At 50.0% G+C, this 26,577-nt stretch overlaps 1 protein-coding gene across 7 annotated transcripts in view; it reads left to right on the top strand.

The window, feature by feature from the left end:
* The window catches only part of PPP1R12B (protein phosphatase 1 regulatory subunit 12B), a 127,432-nt gene that overhangs the window by 63,249 nt on the left and 37,606 nt on the right, over positions 1-26,577 (top strand). For 3 of the 7 annotated variants that reach the window (XM_065854419.2, XM_065854412.2, XM_065854414.2), the window contains exons 13-19: positions 165-350; positions 892-1,077; positions 13,931-14,021; positions 14,449-14,619; positions 15,304-15,487; positions 16,010-16,122; positions 18,330-18,374. In XM_065854419.2, coding sequence (XP_065710491.1) covers positions 165-350; positions 892-1,077; positions 13,931-14,021; positions 14,449-14,619; positions 15,304-15,487; positions 16,010-16,122; positions 18,330-18,374 — 976 coding nt within the window. Of the gene's footprint in view, positions 1-164; positions 351-891; positions 1,078-1,939; positions 2,706-13,930; positions 14,022-14,448; positions 14,620-15,303; positions 15,488-16,009; positions 16,123-18,329; positions 18,375-26,577 lie in introns of those variants that run through there. The other 4 variants (XM_065854415.2, XM_065854416.2, XM_071817797.1 and 1 more) reach the window with 3 other exon arrangements.

A 26,577-nucleotide genomic window follows, 5' to 3' on the forward strand; every position in this document is an offset into this window, starting at 1 on the left:
GGGGCTCTGCTAGCACCAGCCTGCGGGAGCGGCTCAACGTGCTCCCATCTCCTCGCCTACCTTTTGCTAAGACATCAAACTCGCTCCCTTCCCAGCTGAGAGCCCGGCTGCGGGGTGTTCTGTTGAATATTTACTGAAAGCCGTGATTTTGTGATGTTTTACAGTGCTTCCTTTGGTAGAAGTAGTGACCTCAGCAGTCCCTACATTTCAGCCACTCGCAATACATCTCTAGCTACCTCACCCACGTCCATGGGGTCATCTACCTCCCTGGGCGCCCCGCGGCAACCTGGCCCTGCCTGTCCCGCAGCCTTCGGTGCCAGCACGGCTGCGTCGGCCCACCAGTACACCAGGTAACGGCTCCGGCGGAGAGAGCGCGGCAGAGCATCCGCGTTTGGGTTGGAAGGTGTGATTTCTGGAGCGGATTAGGGATTGGAAATGTGCTTCCAGGCGGAGAGGAGATCCCAGAGCAGTCCCGTTGGATGTGTTAGTGAGTGTTAGTGCACACGCAGGAGTAGGCGATTAGCAGCCTGTGCGTGGCTTTGGCTTCGTCACTCACCGAGTGGCCGGTTGTGCCCTCTTGTCACCCTTGTTAGAGACACCATGTGCTGCTCAGGCTGCTCTTGGGCGTTCTGTGTACAAGCGCTTGGAGTTCATTCCTTCTACTTATTCATCGGCTGCATTTTCTAATCATTTTTGCTGCAAACAGGGATGTGAAGACTATGAATTCCTCCTACTTATTCCTCTACATTTTTTTTTAATATGTGCTGTTCTCTACAAAACCGTGAGTGTAGAACGAGGAGAAGGAGCTGTCGATGCTCCCTCGAGGTGGCTGGTCTCGCTCAGCACTTGAGTTCACTTGCTTTGCTTTCCGTTGTGTCTTCTCTATTTCAGAGCCCCTTTCAGGCAACAAACTGATTCTGCCGTAGAGAAAAATACAGAGGGCATCTCTGCTAGCACCCCCCTAGGTGTAATCACAAACCGCGCCATACTCGGTTCCGCTAACGGTATTGCCAATGCCGGTGCTGCCGCCACTCCGGGAAAGGACTTGTCGGCTGAGGAAGCCCGGGAGCGCAGAAGGTCAGTGAGCAGAGCCGCTGCGCGCGGGTCCTCGGCGAGCCATGGTGGGGGCCATTTTCTCCTTATCTTTTCAGCATCTCACTGCTGTCAGCCCCTAAGGCCTCTGTGTGCAAAGGGACAGACAGACAGTAGCTGCTCGCAGTAGGTTCTGTAACGTGAATCCCATCCTAAAAAGAGCGTTGGACTGAGACGCGTTCACATAAAACCCATCCCTCTGATTCCGAGTTTACGTACGCCCCGATGCGGACGCCTTTGCTGCACAGGTCTCCTCGATTCCCTCTGCAGTTAGCGGGGGAAAACAAGTGTTCCTGGAGCGTGGAACGTGTGGTACAGGAGGAGATGGGCTACACACATCGATTTCAATTGACTCTAAAGGAAGGCTCAGCACGCAGGTAGAAGCCTGCCCTGTGCAACCGAGGCCGTTCCAGCAGTAGCAGCATTCTGAATTATTCAATCTAGCTGCTGGGATCTCTTTCTTAAATTATGCTATTTTGAGGCTGGGGAAATATAAACCTGGGTTAGCCAGTGCTGTTTTCAAAGGAAATATACCTTGTGCATTTAAGCACAGAGTATCCAATGATCTATATTTATTCCTGCAAACAGGTTAACTTCTGCAAAGTTTGTCTCTTCTGGTGGCAACCACAAAAGTAAATGGTAATAAATACAACGCAACAACGAACTGTGTATTTCTGCCTAGCAACCGGTTCACAGGGTGTTCTCAGTCGTTAGATTCTTCCAGTCTAAAACAATAAGTTGTTAATACAGACCTTCCTGAGCGGAGGTCGGTCTCTCTGTGCTAGCTGGGAATTACTCAGACTTTTAATGCTGCTTGGGCTTTTTCCTTTCCTTTTTGTTTCCCCAGCGCTAGCACAGGGAAAACACCTTTGAAGGTATTGCGAACGTTCCGGATGAGCCACGTTCATCAACCCTGCGTGCAGGGTCGTAATTTGAAATGGCTGCAGAGTGACTTTGTCTGTAAGAACACTTAAATTGAATTTTAGGAGCACCTCTAGATGCTCCTTGTCGTTTTGCCGGGGGTCAGTTGGCGTCGTTTGCGGTTGCATTGCGGTGAGCTGCTCCCAGTGCAAAGTGAGGCTGCGTGCGAGCGGACAGAGCGAGCGTTGTGCTCTCAGCTCCCGCTTGGGCCCGGTTCACCACAGTCTCTGCCTTTGGCAAGCCCAGAATAGACTTGCAGAAGCTTCAGATTCTTCCCTGGAGAGGTGGGCTCCGCAAAACCCACCAGACGTTTGGCACCATCTGCAGATGGGGAGCTCGACTGCCATGGTACTTGTAAATGCCCAGAAGAGCATCTCTTCATATGACCGCGTTGGCATTTATTGCCGAATCACTTTCTATAAATAAAACAGAAGATCTGTTTAAGTCTTCTGCATTTTGATTAGGGAACCATCTCCTGTGAATTATGCTAATGCATAGAGAAACACCAGAAAATTCCTCCCACCTCTAACTGATGCTTTGAAACTACCGAGGGGAAAAGAACACAGCAGTGATGCATTGTGCTTGTGGGTGGAAGAAACCTTATATAGGAATATACGTTCTAACAGCAGGATATACGGACTGGGAGCTGCCGGCACATTTTGAACTAGGAAACGTGGACCTAGAGAAGCAGGAGAGGTCACCCAAAGGGAAAAGGTTTATTTTGGAAGGAGGCCAGTTCCAGTAAAATGAAATAAAGAAGGAAAATGGCAAACAGTTGTCAGGGAAAGCACTGTATGGATCTCGGTTCCCACCGGCAGCTGTTGCAGTAGCATTTGCTCTGCTTCAGTGTTTCCAAAGCTCCAGCTTTCTCTTAGCAACAACAACATAAACAAGCTTATCATCTAATATTAGATCACAGGGATGTCTCCTAACTTGTGGCCTTATATTATCAGTGCGAAGCCAAAAGGTTACAGCCGAAGAGGCTGCTGGGTCTGGGAGCAGTGACGAGCAGAGGTTTGCATCCTTTGGTGGCCACCGGACCCCCTGTGCCCCCGCAGCGCTTCGCCCGTGGGGTTTTACCTGCTGCTTTATTGCTGAACTGCTCAGGAAATGCTCCAGTAGCTGGAAAATAGTGTGAATTGCGCCTCATGGCCTTACAAAGCGCCAAGAAACAAGGCGGCGGCAGCGGAGCGGTGGGTGTGCGGAGCCCGGCCGCGGGAGCTCGCTGCCCGCTGTCGCTGCCATATGTCCCGGCCCTTCAGCCAAGCTGCTGCCTCTCGTATTTACATGGACCCAGCTGCACGTCCAGGCTCCCGTGATTGCGCTGCGGGTGCCGATGCCGAGAGCCTGCGCGTGTGCCGCCTTCTTGGCTGTATTTTCGCCAAGCAATTTCTTTTTCATGGCAATTTTGGGGCCACCAAACTGCTGTTTGGCCGTTCGGATGATCTCCTGCCAGCACCAGATTGTCTCGCATTGCAAGTGCATTTGTCAGGCTGACCTCGAAACAACCGGCTCTGCTAAGGGTGAATTACAAGCGCGGGGATGCTGAGCCCACAGCATCTCACATGCACCCCACTCTTGTGGTGCAAAACTCAATCCTTTTGGTTTGTGCTTTGTGCGAGCAGGTGGTGGGGACTCTGCGGGGCGTTGCAGCCGGATCATCCGCCCTCGCTCATCCAGGGGGACAGCGGCCTCTAGTGCCACCAAAAGCTCCTTTGCAAAGTGCCGCTGCGCCCTTGACCCTGTGGTTTGGTGGAGGGCTCTGCAGGGACTCCTGCCAAGCTGCAGCGTGGCTTCTGCCACGGGACATCTGGTGCTGAAGGGAAGGTCCGGGGGGGTCTGAAACATTTCATATGACATGAAAGCTTTGGTCCCCAGGGTGGATGGAAAGGCTGCCGTGCAGCCCCAGCTCATGATCGGCTGTCGCGTGGAGGGATACGAGCTTTGCCCAAGCGCTCTGGTGCAAGGCACATCCCAAGCCTGTGCTGTGCTTGTGTGACCAGCTGAAAAAGGCACGCCTGAATCTGAAATCTGGCTTGTTTTTGTAAGAATTAGGAGTTTTAATTCGTTTCTTTCCCCCCAGCCACGTTGTTTATACAATTGCATCCTGCAGTTGTGTTTGTTCTTCCCGTTCCTCGGGAAGGTTCCAGCAGGGTGGTGGCACTTGCCGTATGACAAGGCAGGAAACACATCTCTCTTTTCCTTAAATTTTAATGCACGCTGACCAGTTGTTCAGATAAATAAGAACTGGAGTGGGGTGGGACGGTTCTCCCAGCAGCTCCGGGCTGTGCTCAGCCCGGCTTCTTGTCCCCTAAGTGTCCCCTGGACGTTTTGGTCAGGTGAAGGGAGTTCACTGATGTGCAAGGTAAATGTGCCTAGCAAACACTTTTCTGCTTCATTCCCAAGAGGAATTTATTCTTCATTCTTCGTTCTTTCATTCTAAGGATCAGACCGCTAATTATAGTAACATATATTAATAATGTATTAATAACCGAATCCTCCTCCACCGGTACTGTTAGATGAACAATTTTTGGCAAGTCCTTTTACCTCGTGATCCTCGTCCTGTCCAAATTCAGAGCATGACTCCTCTAGGGTGAACGTGGATGCCTGAGATGCCTGTTCCCTTTATTATCTGACAAAAAGAACAAGAAACCCTCATCTCTGTCAATGTTAAACTATGAGGTTTGCATTCAAGAGGTATTGAAATATTACTTGAGAAGAACTGGTATAGAAGCTGTGAGCATCATCTTGCTACCACCCGGGGGGCTTTTTTCAGTAGTATTTGACTCTTTAATCCGTATTGTAAAGCTGAGTGGTCTTAATCCTCGTGGGGAAGGTCCCTGGGATTCCTGCCCAGCGGACAACAACAAGTTAAGAGGTTTCTCCCTCTTGTGAAGAACTGAACCATCATCCGGCACCTGCTGCCCAAAGCGTTTCTCCGCCACGCTGCTGCGGTTTATCTCGCTCAGATAAAGTCAGCCCTTTCTATTGCAGAGCCTGCCGGTGTGGATGATGTGGGAGGGCAGGAATCCCACCGGCCCTGGGATTGCCCATGTTGGGAAGAGGCGAGATCGCTCCTCGCCGGATCAGAAATCAGGCTGCGTGTTTGTACGGCGAAAGGTCGAGGTGTGGGATGGGGGTCGGCGCCGCCGAGCCCCCGTTCCTGCCGGGGCGGCGAGCGCGTTTGTTACCATGAGCTCAGCTGCCGCCACCTTGATCCGCCGCGCCGGGGAAGGACGGGAGGGGGTATTTTGGCATTTGCTTTGGGCGGAGGAGCCCAGGCCGTAGGTTGGCCCGCTCGCCCAACACGGGGATATATGCGGGATGCTCCGGGGATGGCCAGGGATGCGCGGCAGGGAGCGCTGGATGTGAAGGAACTGCGGCTCAACGGCGCGGAGCGAGTGGGAGGTAAATCTGCCTTTCCCCATCCCTGTCCACAAAATCTGCGTGCGGTTCCTCTTTACTTACTAATGGTAACCACCGACGCGTTTCACTTATTTAACCCTTGTGTCTAACAGCACATTTCCTCAATGACAAGTTCTGCAGCGACGCTCCGGTTCCGTCTGGGCACCGTCACCTGGGTGCTCAGAGTGTGAACATTTACTAACATCATCCAAAAATGACCATTAAACTAAAGAACGTACCCAAAATATTAGTGGAGATACCGTGTGACGGGACACCTGAGAGCTAATTTAGCACAAAATCAGCTATTCTGTTAAATTCTGTCCTCCACAGCACCGGCCTGTGGGGGTTACGGGTGGAGGAGCCAGGTGGCCACCCTGCGGTTTCCATAGGAAGAATTTTTGGGCAAACTTAATGAATCTGCTGTCCCTGAGAACAGTGGACGCTTGAAATCGAATCGAAGCCTCGGCCACATGCGAAGAAATTGCAATCTTAGCTCAGCAGGAAAGGGAAATCTTTTATGCGTTATTAATCTTTGGCGATGTTTTCTGTAACTCAGCTGGGGCTGATTCACAGTGTTCCTTGGAAAGGCGGCTGCTCGGCGACTGCACCCACGAGGTGGCACTCGAAGGCTGTCGGATGCTCTTGCCAAGCCAGTGTTTATCCTGCGCTTTAGCACCTTCCATCTCTCCTATGGGGAGAGGCTGAGGGAGCTGGGCTTGTTCAGTCTGGAGCAGAGGAGGCTTAGAGGTGAGCTCAGCACTCTCTAGAACGACCTGAAGGGCAGTTCTAGCCAGGGGGGATTGGGCTCTTCTCCCAGGCACTCAGCAATAGGACAAGGGGGCATGGGCTTCAACTCTGCCAGGGGAAATTGAGGCTGGAGATGAGAAAGCAATTCTGTGCAGAGAGAGTGGTCAGCATTGGAATGGCTGCCCAGGGAGGTGCTGGACTCACCGGCCCTGGAGGTTTTTAAACTGAGATTGGCCATGGCACTTAGTGCCATGATCTGGTGAATGGACTGGAGTTGGACCAAGGGTTGGACTGGATGATCTCTGAGGGCTTTTCCAACCCAGTCCATTCTGTGATTCTGTGTGATACCTGAACCTTCTTTATCATCAGCAAGCTTTCATCTTTTTTTTGTTGTCGTCGCAAAAGGCAATTTCCCAGATATTCAGATTTTTGCTGAGTGATTTTAATGTTTTACCAGGATGTCCTGCCTTGTTTCAGACCGTATAAATGAGCTTTTGGGAAAGCTCTAATGGGCCTGCTTGTGGTTGTTTAAAATGTTAAATCGCGTTGTCAGACTTGCTGCTCGCTTGAAAATGAGGAAGGGAGGTGACGGTGGAGACAGGACACTCGCATCTTTGCCATTGTTTCGTTCATCAGCTGGCAGGAGAGGGAGTTTCATCCCGCTCCGTTTCATGCGGCATTTTTAATGTGGAGCTTCAACCTTTGAGCGCTGCAGCCAGCGCTGGGTATCGACACAAACCCATTTCAGAATATTCCACCCTGCAAAGCTTTGCACTGCTGACAGTCACACCCGATGCGTTCAGTGACTACGGGAGGTTCGGTCGGGAGTTTTGCCCCCTTGGTTTGGTTTGTGTTGGCAGGAATCTTCCAGCAAAAAAATGCTGGATTTGTTTTCGTTTGTTTCTTTTTTAAATAAATGCATTTCCCCTTTTTCTGGAAGAAGTGTGAAGGTCGAGACTGACAGTGACACCAGACCTGCTCCAGGTGAGGGAACCAGTTTGACAATCTGATCACTGGGATGTTGAGTGTCTTTCCTACTTTTTACTGTGATAGAATCATAGAATCATTTCAGTTGGAAAAGACCCTCAGGATCATTGAGTCCAACCATAACCCGCCCCTGGCACTGCCCCATGTCCTGAGAACCTCATGTCCGTCTGTCCAACCCTCCAGGGACGGTGACTCCAGCGCTGCCCTGGGCAGCCTGTTCCAATGCCCCACAGCCCTTTGGGGAAGAAATTGTTCCCCACATCCAACCTCAACCTCCCCTGGTGCAACTTGAGGCCGTTTCCTCTGCTCCTGGCGCTTGTTCCTGGGGAGCAGAGCCTGACCCCCCTGGCTCCAAGCTCCTTTCAGGCAGTTCAGAGATCAGAAGGTCTCCCCTCAGCTCCTGTTCTCCAGCTGAACCCCCCAGCTCCCTCAACCGCTCCCATCACCTTTGTGCTCCAGCCCCTCACCAGCTCCGTGATGCTCAATGGCATTAATTACTGCAGAGGGGTAACGTTGATCGTTTAAAAGCTTCCAGTCCAGTCTTCCCCAGCCCAAAGTGTTGAACTCTCGATAGGTACCACTGGTGAATGTTCCTCTCCTGGCTGAGGGGACAGTGATTCCCTGGGGCTGGGGGGAACAGGGTTGTTCCCCTAGAGCCAAAATCAGAGCTCAGATCCCATCTCTGGGTCGCAGCATCAGCAGAGGACGGGACCGCGGAATTTACAGCATGAACACGGCACAAAAGTTGCAGCTCTGCTTTCCGAAGGGTGGACAGAGACGAGCACAGGGAAAATCATCCAGGACTGAACATGGGAAGTATTCTTAGAGCATCAGCTGCCATCCGTGTAACCTCAGCCCATTGTAAACAGCACATCCAAGCGTGATTTTTCAGGAGGGATAAAGGGCACTTGTTGTTTTGATTAACAAGCGACAAAGATCATAAGCCTCTTAATCTCTCGGATCAGCACCTGAACGTGTCGAGCAAAGCAAAGCTGTTGCAAATGAAGAATTCCATCTTCCGCTTGTTAACCTGCTAGTCCTACTGTAAACACATGATTGAGATTCAGACGTTTCAACTCGCACCAGTTGAGAATTCACAGCCCAGATTGAAACACAATGACAGCCAGGACTAACTTGAGAGAGAAAAGCAAAGGCCTGCAAACGGGGAATACTCAGACGAGGCTTTTCGAGCCAGCTGTGAGATGCTTTGTAAGAGTGTGATCCCGTAATCTTGTTATCCCGCTGTCCTCAGCTTATTAAACAGCTCAGCCTTATCTGGCTGCCTCTCCCCTTTCCAGCTCCAGCACTTGCAGGCTCCGGGTTGTTCTTCTCTCCTGCCTGGTGAATGCTTTTCTCAGATTACCATCGGCCAGCTTTCCGTGAACACGGAACCTTTTCGGTTGCGTTGGGCTGATGCACAGAGCGCGTTAGCGCCGCGGTGAACACACCGAAGAACTGAAACCTGCTGCGTGGTTGAGGGAGCAGAGAAGTTTCTTCTTCTGACTGTTTCCATGAGATTGTCAATTACCGACTGGCTGCTGAGTCCGTTCTTTATTATCTAACTTAAGGAGTTGTATTTTGGGACCTGCTGACAGCTTTGTTGCCTGCAAAACTTGCACTTACTTCTCTCCGTCCCCCAGCTTATAGATAGTTTTGGAGCCAATGGCACATTTCCAGCCTGTAGGAACGCATCGCTGGGATGCTGTACTTTTCCAGTTGTTTGCAGGGCAACAGTATCGATACTTAACGCTCTCGCTGGGCTTTTTCTTTTCCCTATTTTCCTTTATTTTACTGTACGTTTGCCTATATATGTTTATACACACACGTAAATACGCATGCCTGCCCTAGAGATGTACATCTGCGGTGTTTAGAACAGTGATATTGTGCTCTTAAGAAAAGCCATTCCCAACGTTTTAGAGCCTGTGTGTGTATCCAGCTTTGTTGTGTGCAGGAAGCCAAACCTGTGCCCCATCCCTCTGCCCGTATCATCCAGAGCAGCTCTAGCATTTAAGGAGCGTTTAGCTCCCAGATGTGTGCCAGGTTCTGACGCGGGTAGGTGAGTGTTGCTGAGGCGGGTGCCGTCCCAGCTGAAGGAGAATGGAAAACGTGGGTGAGCTGTGCAGATCTCGGTGTTTCCTCTGGGATGCGGCTCTGCCAAAGGATTCGGCACCAGCGTTTGCACAAACGCTTCCACCTGGGAGTGCTACAAGGAGTCCAGGTGGGAAAGGAGACCAGTGCTGTAAAAATGCTATCAGAACTTTCTGTATTTCTTGTAGAAATTAATCATATTTTCTTGTCATTTACGCACCAATTGACATCAGATTGTAATTTCTCTTTCTGCGTCATTTACCCTTTACTCGGGAGGGGTTACTCTCTGCATATGTTCTTTTGTTTCCTTTCTCCCACATACACATTTGCTCTTGTATTCTTGCTTTCCCAGCTTGTACTGGCTTTACTGTTGTTTAGAATTCTCCTTCTATTCACATTTTATTGCAGCTCCTATTGCCTTTAAGCTGATGATGAGTACTTGAGGTCCGTCTTTGTGTCCTGATTAAAAGAGTTAATAGGTGTTTTCTTGAAAACAGGAAGAATTAAGCAGCAGCCAGATTCACCACTCAGTTCCCAGCTCCTTTCTTTCTAATGCACCAACCCAGAGCTTGTCGCTCTCTTGTTGCAGCCGGACACACTCGTCCCTGCCTTTGCTGACTCTCACATATGCATCTCTAACAATTTATATTCTGCTGCTTGATCTTGCAACCAAAACTCCACAGAAAACAAGGCAAACTGTTATATGTGCCTTGAACTTGGCGTGACGGCCGCTCTTATTCCGCGTATTCCTCGGAGAAAGCTCATCCAATGCACACGACCGGTTCCATGAAGATCTCCTTGCATCACGCGGTGTTTGCTTGAATTAATAGGATGACATAGACACTGCAGTTTAGCAAGCGACGTGGTTGGTGAAAACGTAATTAAAAACCCTCTGGATTGTTTCCAGACGGTGTCGCACCCCGTTTGCCGCCTGGCCCTGCAGCTCGCTGCGCTCTGCGGTTTGTCTGCTTGGGAAGCAGTGTGTCGCCCTCCTCGCCATCCAGCCCCGTTTGTTTTGCGGTGCATCTCCTTGCAGTCCATTTGTTCATTCTTTTATCCTTCTATCCTATTGAGCGCATTCACAGAATCACAGAACCCCAGAATGTCAGGGATTGGAAGGGCCCTGGAAAGCTCACCCAGTGCAATCCCCCCATGGAGCAGGAACACCCAGCTGAGGTTCCACAGGAAGGGGTCCAGGCGGGTTTGAATGTCTGCAGAGAAGGAGACTCCACAGCCTCCCTGGGCAGCCTGGGCCAGGCTCTGCCACCCTCACCAGGAACAAGTTTCTTCTCAGATTTAAGTGGAACCTCTTGTGTTCCAGTTTGAACCCATTGCCCCTGGTCCTATCACTGGTTGTCACCGAGAAGAGCCTGGCTCCATCCTCCTGACACTGCCCCTTTCCATACTGATCCCCATGAATGAGTCCCCCCTCAGTCTCCTCTTGTCCAGCTCCAGAGCCCCAGCTCCCTCAGCCTTTCCTCACACGGGAGATGCTCCACTCCCTTTAGCATCTTGGTGGCTGCGCTGGACTCTCTCCAGCAGTTCCCTGTCCTTCTGGAGCTGAGGGGCCACAACTGGACACAATATTCCAGGTGTGGTCTCCCCAGGGCAGAGCAGAGGGGCAGGAGAACCTCTCTGACCTACTGACCACCCCCTTCTAACCCACCCCAGGTACCATTGGCTTCCTGGCCACAAGGGCCCAGTGCTGGCTCATGGTCACCCTGCTGTCCCCAGGACCCCCAGCTCCCTTTCCCCTACACCGATCTCTAATTCAGGTCTCTTAAAATTCAGCTTGTAAGTAAAGCGAAGCATCACCTACAATTGTCAAGTCTTTCTTTATCCTCCCTGGTTCTCCCAATCAACAAAAAAAAACCCACAAAAAAGCCAAGTAGAGCAAAAATGTGATTGAATTTCCAGCAGGTACGGTGTCAGCTGTTTGCATTCGGAATATGTACAGCATAGCCACCTTTTTTCATCAGCAGGAAGAGCCTGTAGGTGCTTGGAGAAACCGGCTCTGTCACCGTGCAGCGGCTCTGCTGACTCGTCTCAGGAAATTCAGTTATCTCATGCTTGTCAAGCGGCGCTGGCTGAGTTCCAGGAAGCAGGGAATTGTGTAAATGGAAAGCAACCAAAAGTCAGCGATCGATAAAGGCTGCAGCGCAAACCGAGCCGCTCTGACTTGCAAAATGCGCTCGTCTGAAGATGCAGTCGCTGTCACGGGTTGGACACTGAAAACTGATGATGATGTTTTAGCATATTCCTATTTTTATATAAATTCTGGGAGAGGAGAAGTCTGGGAGGATGATGGGGTGAGAGAAACAAAATGTGGTTTCTTTTGCTGTCTGTGTCCGCAGAACCGTAGCGAAACACCAGAAGGAGGGGAATCCTGCAGCCTTGCTGTGCTCGTAAAACCGGCCTCTGCGGGCACTGACTCACTTGCGTTTACTTGACCTGCCTTGAAAATGGTTTGAAATCCGTTCTGTCCCATCCAGCGGCGGCCAGTTCGGTGGTGTTTTCTGTTCTTTCCTGGCAGCGAGATCCGGAGCTGCTGCCCCGTCCCACGCGTGTTCCCCAGCGTTGTGGCCGCTGCATCCGTGCTGTCCGATCTCATCTTCCCTCTCATTCCCCACCTCACGTGAGACGTAAACTCCTCTGTTTCAAAGCTGTTGCAGTAAACCATCCATCTTACTCAGCTACAAATTTACTCGGTTTATATGTTTCGGGAACTATTTTTATTTTCTCTTACAACTGCTCAGAACTGAATTTCCGGTATATTTTGCAAATGCGTTCTTGCTGTAGGTGGCTTATTACTTCTGGATGCTGTGCAAATAGCAGCTATTCTACTAGTGTCAAAAGCTGCAGAAAACGCTTATTGTTTCCTTAATGTGCCATTACCTGGGGAGCACATATGTACTGCATAAAGGGAGCAGAAGAGAGCTCCTTGTCTGCAAAATAGGGGGTTGCACAGTGTTCTCTCATCAAACAGCAGCTTTTTGTTCACCAAACAGCAAACTCTCGGGAGGCAATCAACGCTCGGAATTGCAGGCGCTTCCCGTGCTGGCGTATCCATCATAGCCAGCGCGTCTGTCGGGATAATCAATGGGAGCAGCGAGCTCGCTGCAGCGCGTTCACGTGCTGGGAGCTGGGGGCTCCTTCCGAAGGTGATGAATTGTCCCTCGGAGGTGGTGCTGGGTGAGCCTGGGGACGTCTCCATTGCAACCCAGCCCTGGGCAGTGCTGGAGTCACCATCCCCGGAGGGTTGGACAGACGGACATGAGGTTCTCAGGACATGGGGCAGTGCCAGGGGTGCGGAACGGTTGGACTTCATGATCTTGAGGGTCTTTTCCAACCGAAATGATTCTGTGATTCCTCCCAAAGGCTCCATCGATCCTTTGCACTCTCCTTGTGCTCTGTGGACATCAGGGGTGTTTGAGGCGTGATTTATCCGTTCAAATACACCAGTTTAGGTGAGAAGACTCACGTGTGCCCCACCAACACCTGAAGAAGTGCGAGGTGATGAGCTCCCATGGATGTACCTGTTAAGAGAGTCACAGAATCATGTTGGTTGGAAGAGACCCTCAAGATCATGGAGTCCAACCATTCCTCCACCCCTGGCACTGCCCCATGTCCCTGAGAACCTCATGTCCATCTGTCCAGCCCTCCAGGGATGGTGACTCCAGCACTGCCCTGGGCAGCCTGTTCCAATGCCCCACAGCCCTTTGGGGAAGAAGTTGTTCCCAAAATCCAAACAACCCGAGGAACCCCCAGCTGTGTCTGTGTGTGTGCTGAGCTCTGGCTGCACAGCCAAATCAGCACTGAACACAAGATCATGAAGGTGGATAAAGGCCATCATGGGAGATGATTTTAGAACATTCCAGGCACCCTCATCCTTGTACAGTGAGACAGTGTCAATAGTCATCCCCTATTAACCAGGATGAAGAGTCCGATCTAACCGATCTTTCCTAGCGTGGACGCCACTCCAGCCGCAGGTGATCAGACTCAGGCTGCGCGATCCCTGCCCCGTTCCCTCCAGTTCCTCCACAGCGAGTGTGGGGGCGGAGAGTTTGGTTTCGATATTTTGATGTGAATCATTCTTTCGAAATCCCTGAGGTTTAATGAAATCTAGAGGTGACCAGCTCTGGGTTTCCAGTGTGTGTTTTTCAGTATCGAGGAACTCGATTTATTCCAGTGTGTGAAGGTCATGTCTTCAATTTCAAAGCTTTTTTCAAGGTGTTTTGTCTTTGTAAGATGCCTGCGGTTCAGTTTCTAACGTGATGGGTTTCATATTGATGAGGCCAGCAGATTGCAGGAATATGATCATGAATATAATGACAGGAAGGAGGGTCTGAGGAATGCGCCAGCGCAGGATTTCTGTGCTTAGATCTGCATCGGAATGAAAGATGGTTTGGGGGGTTTTTTCTTAATGATGCAATGACATTGAATGGAGCAAATAATACCCTAAGTAGCTGCACCTTTTTTGACAGAACATGCCCAACACTGAAGAGTTTTATTTAGAAGCTTTAGGGTTGTGTATCATATGCTCGTAGGAAAGTTGTCGCAAAGCAGAAGACAATAGTCTTGGTAGATGGAGCTGAAATGATATCAGTCTGTATGAAACAGAATAATAGCTCAGGAGCGTGCAGAGCATCTGGTTTTATTTTAAGCTCTTCTGCGCTTTGCTGTTTCCCAGGTCGTACCTGACGCCGGTGCGGGATGAGGAGGCAGAGTCGCTGCGGAAGGCACGGTCCAGGCAGGCGCGGCAAACTCGCAGGTCCACGCAGGTAAAGAGTGGAGATACCCGTGTTTGCATGTGGGATGAGGACAGCTCATGTATGGAGGGCTGTATTTCACTGCTCTAGCATGAGGGGCTTATCTACCCGCACCCTGTGTTAGAGCAGTTCAGGCAAAAGCTCCTGCAAGCAGTTATTACAAAATACACCCCCAAGTTAGATTTCAAAGTTTTCATTTCTGCAGCGTAGCTGCCTTTTATTTTATAGCTAGATCACGTATATTTACACCATTGGGAGTCAGAGATTAAGCTGATACACTGAGAAATGTGTTACAGGCAACAGAATTATCTTTCTCTTGGCAAAAAGATAAAGCAGTAGCCTGGCCCGGTATAAACCTGTTGGGCATTTTAAACTGACCTGGAAAACTTGAAATCTAAATGCATCCGTTTAAAACCTGTCTCCTTGGCTCTCCCCGCAGGGTGTGACGCTGACAGACCTCCAGGAGGCCGAGCGAACCTTCAGCCGCTCCCGGGCAGAGCGGCAAGCGCAGGAGCAGCAAAGCGAGAAAGCGGGGAGCGCGGAGCCTGCCGAGGACAGCGCGGAGCGGCCGGACACCCGGGCACGGTGGAGCAGGAACAGCGACGAGGAGGTGATCCTGCCGGCCTCGCTCCCCCTGCTGTCAGGGTCAATGAAACCGCTTAGGATAGCGGAGATCGGGGGAAATCCTTTTGGGGGTGTGTGTTTGGTTCAAGGGGGGCAGACTGGCTGGAAAGGAGCGGTACCTCGAGGGTATGTTGGTGTTGAGCTTCGCTGTTGCTTTGCTCTCCACTGGGAATTCAACTTTTCTGTCCCGTGCCAGAAAACAAACCTGTGTAAATCGCAGGAAGTGGAATGAGGAGGCTCGTGATAGAAATGTGGCCCAGATCCATCCCTGATGTGCAAACTGCACTGAGGCTTCGTCTTCGCGCTTTTCCGCAGATGTGCCGCGTGTAACGGAAACCCAGAGAGACCACTTTTCTCCCCCTGCCATCGCTTCTGGTTTCTCCCTCTAAATCATTTCTATTGATAACTGGTTTGTCCTGCTATTGGCCACAGGGAGATAAAGAGATCGATCCCAGCCTTCCCAGCGCTGGGAAGGGCTCTCACGCGGTAGCTCAGCCGTGCTTTGAACGCTCATCCCAGCCTGGTGGAGTGAACCTGGTCGGGCGGATGGAGGTGATCACTTCAGCAGCAGTGAAGAAAACGTTACACTCTAAAAGATTACCCAGCTCCCCGAAATCCCAGATCTGCTCTTCCTTGCACTAACTTTTTGTCTTTTTTTCTTCGTTTATAGACTGTTTATCGACGATTGAGGTGCCCAGTACAACCAGACAAACCCACGACACCCGTATCTCCTTCCACGTCAGCACCTCTGCTCTATACAAGTTCGTACCTGACTCGAACAAATAAGTATTTAGGGCTTGACTCTGTGAATCCAGCAGACTTCAGAGCTGCAGCCACAGAGATGGAGAAAAATGGTACGTACCCAGGAGAGGGAAGAACAGGGGTTTTCATGAGTTTTAGAACTTTCCATGTGTACAAACAGAGAGACAAAATTAACTTGTTATTCTGAGCAGTATGGGGAGCTGAAATGTTATTCATTTAAATGGAAATCCTAACGTAGCATGCAGCCTACTGCGTGTAACACAGAGGGATAAAAGGACGTTTTCCATTTTGGATAAGTAAATGAGATAGTGATCCATGGAGCGTTTGGGTCTTAGAGCTGGGGGGAGCGATTCCCTTCGTACAGTTTGTCCTCAGGAGCGAGTCGGGATGTTGTGGGGAGAGCTGGGAGCCAGGGCAACCTCTCCGGGCTCTGATAAAAGGAGAGCGAGTAACCAGATGCAGTAGGGAGATTCCATTTCATTTGGTTTAATAACTCCTTTGTAATGTACCACAAACCAAGATGACCCTGATCAGATGAAAAAGAGCTCCAGAACCTTAGCAAAAGCAGAGATGTAAATCACTGAAACCAAAGCAGTCTTTCTTTGCTTGGCCAGAGTGTGAAGATCAGGATTTAGACGACAGATCTTTGAACAAACAATCGATCCGAGAGAGGCGGCGGCCAAAGGAGAGGCGAAGAGGCACCGGCATCATTTTCTCAACGAAAGATGTAAGTTGGAGTTCCTTAGGGAACAGAAACTCATTCTGTCATAGTCAGGGTGAATTTCCTTCCTGTTCCAAGTCAGTTGATTTCCTGTTGGTCCTTCCCTCTCCAACTCTGTTCCCGACTGGCACTTCCAGAGGAACCGCATCCCCGCTTGGCCCCTGTAGAACCCGAGCAGCAGGCGCTGGGCGGCCTGTCCTGAGCCGTAAATCAGTGTGAAAGAGCCCACATGAGAGAAAAGAGACGAGAAGTCTGGTTTCTTTGGAAGAAGGAGGTCACGAACCACTGGAAGTATTTTCACATTCCTCTGAGCCCCAATCTGGCCCCCTAAAGGAAGAAAATGAGGAATAAAACCTACATCTGGATCCCCTACCCAGCACCAGGGAACACACACAACATAAATGCAGAAGAGTCGCCTGTGTTGGGGTCGTTTCTCTTAGTCCTGGTTTCAAAAGGATTTGTTCATTGTGAGGGAAGAAATCCAGCCCTCCAAACCTCAGTTAGAGACTCAGGTAGGAAAACAGATGATGCTTTTCAGCAGGAGAATGAGTATTATGAAATGAGGATGAAGAAGTGTGCAACCATTCCAGTCCAGCGATGGCCATGCAGCCCTGCTGATGCACCTCAGGGCAGAGGCTTCTGCACCACACAACCAGTAAAACCCCAATAGTCCTCCCTGTGGCAACAGCAGATATGTTGAATATTCTCAGTTACAGACAAGTCAAACAGGGCTCTGCTGGAAACCTCAGAATTTCTATTGAAAGACTTGCAGTAAACACCCCCTTTTATTATTTTCAAACGATTCTTACATTTTTTTCACTTAATGCCAAGTGTGATTTTCTTTTTTCTTATTGTTTTTTCAGTTAAATGCTTTACAGCTTGCCCAGTTGGCTGCTGGATCATTGCAGCAATATTACCAGCTTCAGAGCAGAAGGCAAATCACTTCTCAGAGTTTTAGTTAATTTTCCCATTGTATCTGTACCAAACCATAACTATGGCTTCCAAAATACCTTGAGTTCAATACAGAGTCAGGTGTGATGTTGAGGTCGTTTACCTCCATGAAATCCTGGAGATGTTACAGAGAGGCTGCATCAGTGTGAGCTGTCTGGGGTGGAATCAAAATGGTTTAGGTTGTAGGGACCTTCCCAGCTCCCCCAGTGCCCCCTCTGCCATGAGCAGGGACATCTTCACCAGCTCAGGTTGCTCAGAGCCCCGTCCAGCCCGGCCTGGGATGTCTCCAGGGATGGTTCATCCACCACTTCTCTGCCCAACCTGGGCCAGGCTCTCACCACCCTCAGGGCCAACAATTTCTTCCTCATGTCCAGCCTGAATCTCCCTCCTTTAGTTTCAAACCATCACCCCTTGTCCTATCACAACAGCCCCTGCTCAAAAGTCTGTCCCCACCTTTCATATGGGCCCCTTTTAAGTCCGGAGCTTCTCTTCTCCAGCTGAACACCCCAACTCTCTCAGCCTGTCCCCAGCAGAGCTGCTCCAGCCTCGGATCGTTCCTGTGGCTCCTCTGGCCCCTCTCAGCAGCTCCATGTGTGTCCTGTGCTGAGGACCCAGCACTGCAGGGGGGTCTCACCAGAGCGGAGCAGAGGGGCAGAATCCCCCCAAACCTGCTGCCCATGGGGCTGGGGATGCAGCCCAAGATACGACTGATCTGGGCTGTGAGCGCACATGGCCGGGTCACGGCCAGTCTCCCATCCCCAGCACCCCGAGTCCTTCTCCGCAGGGCTGCTCCCCATCCCTCCATCCCCAGCCTGGACTGATACCGGGGCTGCCCCGACCCAGTTACAGGACCTTGGCCTTGTTGAATTCAAGAACTTCCCATGGGCTCACTTCTCGAGCTTGTCCAGGCCGCTCTAGATGGCACGACAATATTATGTCAACATTTCGGACACACAGTCCTGCCAACGATCAGGTTTGTTCTAAATGTATTAAGGAAATACGTCTCCTGGCTCTTCAAAAGCATTGGAGTTACAGCAGATATCTCAAGAGAGTAATTCTGTCCCCAGTACCAGGATCTTCTAAATGACCATGAGGTTACCCAAGCTGATCTGACAATCAGCCAAAAGCATCTAGACAGGCGTTTCTTCCAACAGGAGTGTTCTTAGCTTTAACATCAAATCATAAGCAATACATTATCTTCCTGCAATAAAATTGTATTGTCTCCGAGGCTGCCTAATTATATTGTTTGTTTTTCATCCTAGGATGATGATGAAGTTGATGGAAGTGAGGAGGTGAAGGAAACTCGGGTAAGTGGAAACATACATCTAAATAGTTGGTGTTTCACTCTTTAGTGTTGGTGGCAAGAAGTTTTCTATGGCTTTACTCTTGTTTATACGAGAAGTTCGGGAGCTGAGTACGAACTGGGAGATTCTGAGAGCACATTGCTTATGATTTCTTGTCTGAAAGACGAATAATACTTACAGACTGGCCTGAGTTCAAAAGTTGGCCCTTCGAGAGCTGCATGGGCGGTTCTGAGAGCTGGAGGGGCCGGAGCAGACATGGGGTGAGTCTTGTCCTGAGGACAACGCATGGCCTCGTGTCTCAGAACCACCCTGACGCCCTTACTTTGGACATTATGTCTCGTCCTTCTAAAATTTACACTCCTGTCTCCTCATGGATTTGTTTTCTTGTGGGAAATTGCCTTGGCGTGCAGCACACCAGGGATTGTTCATTGTTCTTGCAATAGTGTCATTATCCTTCGAGACCCTTTCTTTTCTTTTACAATAATTCTCGAGTCCTTCCAAATTGCCTTGGTTTCTTTTGGTTTTGTCTGGCTTTGAAACACATTTAAGCCTGACAATTACTCTGACAGTGTTAAAGCGAAACTCATTTCCAAACTATTAAAGCGTGATGTGCAAGACCTGGGCAAATCAGCAAATTTAAGGTTGATTTGGGATCGGCCTACTTGTGCGATGTTTCATCTTTGCCAGAATTTGTGGTCGTCTTTCCTCATACTTCACTTTTCAGGAGGGTAATCGAAGCATCATTCGATTGAAAATTAACTGCTTCTTTGCTAAAAATTTTCAGTAACGCTCTTCAAAGTATATTTTTAGGGGTTTTTTTGGCGATACTCAGTCAAAATGGGGTGAAGTCGTGGTGAGCCTGGTGGGGACCGGGCACTCGTACGGTGCGGGGGTGGAAGCTCATCTTTGAGTGCGGCCTTTGCTTTCCCAGTGCTCCCTTTGCGACGTGAAATGTAAGATATTCCTCCCCATGGAACCCTCACCTGCTTCAGGTCGCCCAGCCCTCCACGCAGAGTTTCTGCTCATTACGACACGTGGCTTCGTTAAATCTTCCACTTCCCCTGCCTGAAAGCCTCAGCCATTTATCATCCACAAAAGTGCTTTGACATTTCCGCTGTCTCACAGTAAGACTGAAGGAGGGGTGTTTTGTAAAAAAGAATAATAATAGGGACACCCTGTTTGCAGCAGTCGCGTTTTGGACTTGCTGGGCATGTCTCCTTCTGGGAAGATGGCCCACATCAGCTAAATGAAGACAGAAGAGTATCTGAGGCAGCAGGTTTGGAGGTTTCCTACAGTGTAGTCCTCAAACTGCTCAAAACTCTTGAGCAGCGTCCTCAGCGCTGCTGTAAATGGGTAAACTGCGCTTGGTAAAACCCACCGTGCGTTCCTGCCCAAAAACTCAGGGTCACTGAATGTTACAATTTTTGATGCTGCTTTTCACCACCTTAATAACAAGGAATCCTTTTATCTAACCCTTCCCAGAATGTTCTTGTGGGTTCCCATGTAATTTCCCTTCAGCTCTCTTGGCCCCTTTACCCACGTGCTCTGTGGCAACAGTCCCCAGTTTTCTCACACTCCTCACATACATTAGACCCTGGTTTTATCCAGTTTCCAGCTGATTATCTTTACCACATCGTGTCACTTGGTCAGTCCTCCCTGGTTTATTTTACATCCAAATCAGGGATTTCTGTCCTACTAAGTGACCATTAGCTTGGCAAGAATCAGGGAGCAGCTCCTTGTTTGAATTTCTAGTATCAAGAAGAAAGTACAATTAATAATCATTAATTCTTCAGTAATAATAATAATCATAGAGTGGTGGGTGCCACCACCAGAGTTGTGAACTTTGAACACTCTAAATTGTCCTGGTTTAACTGCAGACCCCCAAAGGCTCTCCTTGTACATGAGCAGTTACTGTTTTCCCTCCTGTGTTTCTATCTTGGCTGATATTAGAAGGACTTTCCCAGGAGCCAAAAAAGGCCCTGCTCCAATTCCCTCCTCCAAACCGCAGCGCTGGAGTTAAGCAAAGGAAAGGTAGATGCAGTGCTTGAAAAAGAAGCAAATACATGTTGTTCTCATTCTCAGAAGTGGAGGAATTATTTTGGCTGAAACTTATGAGCACCAGCGTGGGAAACCAGCCCGGAGGCTTTGGCTGAGCAGCCTCGGAACGGGATGGGTCAGGAAACCTTCATGTGTTTTGCTACCAACCCAGCTCCGCCTTTCTCCTTGGGATGCTCGGATGCCCTGTGGAAAGCTGGAAGAGCAGACAGAGTTTTATTGTGGAAGGGCACAAGGGGTTCAGCTGGAAAAAGCCTCTGGGAAGCAGCTTTAGGAGGGGTTTTTGTCACTGGGAAGGATATAGAGAGGAAAGAGGTTTTGTTTGGTCTGGGGAAACCTGAGCTCAAACCAGAGGTGGGAAAAAAAGGTTGGCTGCTGTCTAGGCTGTGTTTCTCAGGAATTAAAGCTTGTGAGAGTCCGACCGAAGCCGTTAGGCTGGTGTTGGGAAGGTTTTCTGCTCCCTGCAAGGCAGCGGCTGCGCAATATCAGTGAGAATTCCCTGGAGGTGCAGCCGGTGAATCACAGAACGTCCTGAGCGGGAGGGACCCACAAGGATCATGGAGTCCAGCTCCTGTCCCTGCTCCGGACAGCCCCAAAATTCACACCGTAGTGGGTACAAATACCATCCGATCAGTGCAGATGCAAATCTGTGCTCTGGTTTGGGATGCGGGATTTGGAGGATAATGGTGGAGACTAAAGAAGATGGTTCGATGTTACATTATAGAGAGGATTTTCCTTATCCGTGGCTCTTCTGGCTTTGACTTACACCTGACTTGTGCCATCGCTGGTACACAGCGGGAGAAATTGGGAATGAATTTGGGTGAAAAGTGGATTTTAAATGACACGTCATACTTACCAGAAATAGAAACATGTTTATAACCAGTTACAGAATTTATCTCCTTGCCTTTCTCTTCAGTGGCGTTACAAACGTGCCTCACCCCGTGTTAGTTCACCAAGGGAAAGCTTTAAATAGAGGGGAACGCACTTAGTGTCGTGTTGGTGAAATAACGATTTGTGGGCAGTAAAAGTGTCACAGAAAACATCTGGTTTGGGAAACGTCTGGGACAGTCCCTATAGCACAGTATAAAACCCAGACACATTAGTGGGATTAACTTTTAGGCAGGAATAACACTGAAATATGTGATTATGGATTACGGTCACACTAAGTGCATTGGATGTGCTCCATTCTTGTCTCTTTGATTTACAAAACACAAGTATTTTAAATTCTGGGAAACGCTATTCGAGCTCACTCTGTTTTGTAAAGACGATGTGTTCTGCCTAATGGTATTACTAAAAACTGAATGTCTTAGAAGGGCTGAATTTCTAACCATGATTCACAGAATCACAGAATGGACTGGGTTGGAAAAGCCCTCAGAGATCATCCAGTCCAACCCTTGGTCCAACTCCAGTCCGTTCACCAGATCATGGCACTAAGTGCCATGGCCAATCTCAGTTTAAAAACCTCCAAGGCCGGTGAGTCCAGCACCTCCCTGGGCAGCCATTCCAATGCTGACCACTCTCTCTGCACAGAATTGCTTTCTCATCTCCAGCCTCAATTTCCCCTGGCAGAGTTGAAGCCCATGCCCCCTTGTCCTATTGCTGAGTGCCTGGGAGAAGAGCCCAATCCCCCCTGGCTAGAACTGCCCTTCAGGTCGTTCTAGAGAGTGCTGAGCTCAGCTCTAAGCCTCCTCTGCTCCAGATTGAACAAGCCCAGCTCCCTCAGCCTCTCCCCATAGGGCTTGTGTTCAAGTCCCTTCCCCAGTCTTGTTGCTCTTCTCTGGACCCGCTCCAGCACTTCAATCTCTTTCCTGACCTGAGGGCCCAGAACTGAACACAACACTCCAGGAATTCCATGAATTCTAAGGCAAGACCAACTGTTCTAGGGTTATAACCTGGGACTCCTCATTTTGGTAGTTTCTATTTCTCACCTGTATTATTGCTTTTAGCAGCATTTTTATCTCCCACAGAACCTTCCAATTTAGTTTTCATAATGATGCCGTTTCCCTTTTTTAAACAATGGATTCGATAAACAACTAAAAGATGGAAAGTAGCTTTAGTGGTTTATCAGACACAACTTCAGTGGCCTGTGCCTGATGTGGCTGTCGGTTTAAGGCTCCGAGTCCTCCGCTTTCTGGGCTCCGATTCCCTAATAAGGTAAGGTATTTCTTCACGGCCTGCGCTGTTTTGCTGAGATACAAGGGAAAGTTGACTAGGAAAAGGGAACCAAATAGGTGAACTTCTTGCTAGCTGATAAGAAAACCTTTTAATCTCCATAGTGCTATATGGTACTGTCCAACCTATCGCTGCTAGCCCGGGTTCCAGTCTATGGACTAAGAGTACAAGTATTTTCCCCCTGGTTTGCCCCTTATATATTTACTGCTAGCGGAGATGCGGTGTGACGTGGGAGGGAAGCCATCTGGCCCGCGTCCAGGGGGACGTAGGTGGTGCCGTGCGTCACTGCGGGTGAATTATAGAGCGTTGAATTCTGTGCAGTGCGAGCGACTCCATTCCGTCCTGTTTATAAACAAAACGCGGTGATGGGCTGCGTGTGCTGCGAGGAGGGGAGATCTCCCATATGTGAATGCCTAGCAATGTGAAATTCAGTCCAAAATAGCAGATGATTGCTGCAAGAGCGTGAGCTGGCGATTTGTGTAGAGCGTTAAACAGGGGGAAGGCAGCTTTGTGGTGGTTGAAGTGCCCTGGCTTCTTTGGGAGGTGGAGGGGGGAAGACACTGCAGAAATTTGAATTCATTTTGCACATATATCCACAGAAATGTGTCACATCTGCACAGATGATTCGCCTCGTGAGTTCTGCAGCCTAATCTGCTTGTGTTGGCTTTCCTCGAGCTTAATGTTTGGAGGAGGGCATCAGACTTGCTGCCTGCTGTCCCTGTCCATACAACAGTGAAGCGTCAGCATAACCGCCCAGGTCCTATTTACAGCTCGAGGAAAACATATTGTTTGTGCTCAGAGCCAGGCAGACGCAGGGTTACGGCTAAATGAGTTCGGGTTAATTCCTCTAATCCACCGAGCTGGTGAATTAGGAAGGTCTCATGTGAAGCAGTGTCGGAGATGGAGATGAGTAACACAAACCAGCTACAATTTGATCTGCGAGTCCCAGGAAGATGAAGCGAAATAACGAGTCCTCCAGGAATGATTTACAAGGTCGTACTCATCATTATTTAAGGTAACTCTATGCTCTAACTTCTTCTTTAGTAAATTACTCTCACAATTCCAATGTGGTCCGAGGTGACTAATCTTTCTCAGTTGTCAGCGAGGAATTTGTGCTGCAGCAGTGGAGCTGAGGTTGGCGATGCTTGGGATACCCGCCGGCTACCCCGGCATTGCTGGGAGGCCTCTGTGGTTCAGATTATCCCGTTTCAGCCCAGGGTCCCGTCCCTGCGCCACACAGCAGCTGTCTCACGGGTGTCCTGGGGTCCTTTTGCGTCCCATAAGGAACTGGGAGCAGTTGTGGTGGCAGCAGGACTGGTGCCATGGGTGGATGTGACACGGCCACTCCAGGAGACAGGACCAGTCACATTCAGCATGGTCAGTAACCCAGACCCATGGGCATGAGGAACAGCATTGCCTCCTGGAACACATCCCAAAGCCAGGATAAATCTAACTAATTACGTTTATAATTTTTGATCTCGTAACAGTAAGCAGCGTATGTTTGTGCTTATACGTGTAATGGAGCATCACGTTAATTTTTGTTTGAAGCTGTCAAACTCTATCTCATCGTGGCACGTTCAAAATTACAGAAAGGAAAAGTATCCCTAACTACTTAGAGCAGGTTCTCTGCCCCTGGGAGCCGATGGTCGTGCTTCATTGTCGCCCACCCACGGGCTATGGGGAGGACGTCTCTCCTGATGTGCTTGAAGATGTGTGCCAGAAAATCTGATCTGCATTAAAACTCTTGTGTCTGGCAGTCGATGTCTGGGTAGCCCTTAATATCTGCATGGTGTTCACACTGGTGTCTGCCTTGGAGAACAAGAGAATTGTGCAGGGGCAAGAGGAGGTGGCTCCAGCAGATGCTCTCGAATGCCTCGTACTCATAGAATCATAGAACCACTTTGGTTGGAAAGACCCTCAAGATCATGGAGTCCACTGATTCCCCACCCCTGTCCCTGCCCCATGTCTTGAGAACCTCATGTCCGTCTGTCCAACCCTCCAGGGATGGTGACTCCAGCACTGCCCTGGGCAGCCTGTTCCAATGCCCCACAGCCCTTTGGGGAAGAAATTGTTCCCCACATCCAACCTCAACCTCCCCTGGCGCAACTTGAGGCCGTTTCCTCTGCTCCTGGCGCTTGTTCCTGGGGAGCAGAGCCCGACCCCCCTGGCTCCAAGCTCCTTTCAGGCAGTTCAGAGATCAGAAGGTCTCCCCTCAGCTCCTGTTCTCCAGCTGAACCCCCCAGGTCCCTCAGCCGCTCCCATCACACTTGTACTCCAGCTCCGTTCCCTTCTCTCCACTTGCTCCAGCACCTCAAGGCCTTTCTTGGTGTGAGGGGCCAAAACTGCCCCCAAGATTCGTGGTTTGGCCTCCCCAGGTCCCAGCACAGGTTCGGTCACTGCCCTGGGCCTGCTGGCCACACCAGTGCTGGTCCCAGCCAGGATGCTGGTGGCCTCTTGGCCACCTGGGCGCTCTGGCTCATGTTCAGCTGCTGTCACCAACACCCCCAGGTCCTTTTCCAGCCGCTCTTCCCCAGCCTGCAGTGTTCATGGGGTTGTTGTGACCCAAGTGCAGAACCCGGCACTTGGCCTTGTTGAACCTCAGACAACTGGCCTCAGCCCAATGATTCTTCTGTACTGGGTCCTTTCACCTGTCTGCTGGTCCATGTGGCACTGTGGCAAAGCCCCTGTGAAGCCAATGGTCCTGGTTCCCTGGAATTCCCATGCAGAAAGGCGCAGTCCTGCGTTTAGGTAGTAAATAATTTATCTCCCCGATAAGTCCAGAAGGAGTGAAGAGCAGCAGCTGTATCGCCAGATGGCTAACAAGGAATTGAAGAGTAATCTGAATTTCTTTGGAAAACTGAAGTCAGATTCCCTGGCAATAAAATACCCTTTGGAAACTACCACTGTAGGAAAAATGGTGTGTTCCAGTGATTCAAGTGTGGTGATGCTGTTTGTCCCCCTTGTCTTTAAAAGGTCACTTTTTGTTCTGGATTTATATCCTCTCCCACAGGCTTCTCAGCAGAAAAAACCTCCTATTTGGAAAGTCATTGTTTCCCTACAAGGAGCAATGTTGTTTGGCAGAAGCTCCTTCATTATTGGGTATGGCAAGATGCAGAATCCTTAACCTGCAAACCTCCTTTCTGGCTGGAATTTCCCACCAGCTTTGGTTCAGTTCACACCTTGGCACGTTTTTGTTGCTTGTTATAGTAGGTACCTTGCACATAGTTAGTGCTGGACACTATATGGCCTGCTCTTATAGATATATATCCCAGAATCCCAGAATGTCAGGGGTTGAAGGGCCCTGGAAAGCTCATCCAGTGCAATCCCCCATGGAGCAGGAACACCCAGCTGAGGTTCCACAGGAAGGTGTCCAGGCGGGTTTGAATGTCTGCAGAGAAGGAGACTCCACAACCTCCCTGGGCAGCCTGGGCCAGGCTCTGACACCCTCACCATCAAGAAGTTTCTTCTCACATTTAAGTGGAATCTCCTGTGTTCCAGTTTGCACCCATTGCCCCTTGTCCTATCACTGGTTGTCACCGAGAAGAGCCTGGCTCCATCCTCCTGACACTGCCCCTTTCCATATTGATCCCCATGAATGAGTCCCCCCTCAGTCTCCTCTTCTCCAGCTCCAGAGCCCCAGCTCCCTCAGCCTTTCCTCACATGGGAGATGCTCCACTCCCTTCAGCATCTTGGTGGCTGCGCTGGACTCTCTGCAGCAGTTCCCTGTCCTTCTGGAACTGAGGGGCCACAACTGGACACAATATTCCAGGGGTGGTCTCCCCAGGGCAGAGCAGAGGGGCAGGAGAACCTCTCTGACCTACTGACCACCCCCTTCTAACCCACCCCAGGTACCATTGGCTTCCTGGCCAGAAGGGCACAATTCACACCTTGGCACGTTTTTGTTACTTGTTATGGCAGGTACTTTGCACATAGCTAATGCTGGACACTGTATGGGCTGCTTTTATATCTATGTATTTCA

This window comes from Patagioenas fasciata, chromosome 21 (genome assembly GCF_037038585.1).
Source record: "Patagioenas fasciata isolate bPatFas1 chromosome 21, bPatFas1.hap1, whole genome shotgun sequence".
NCBI classification, from domain to species: Eukaryota; Metazoa; Chordata; class Aves; order Columbiformes; family Columbidae; genus Patagioenas; species Patagioenas fasciata.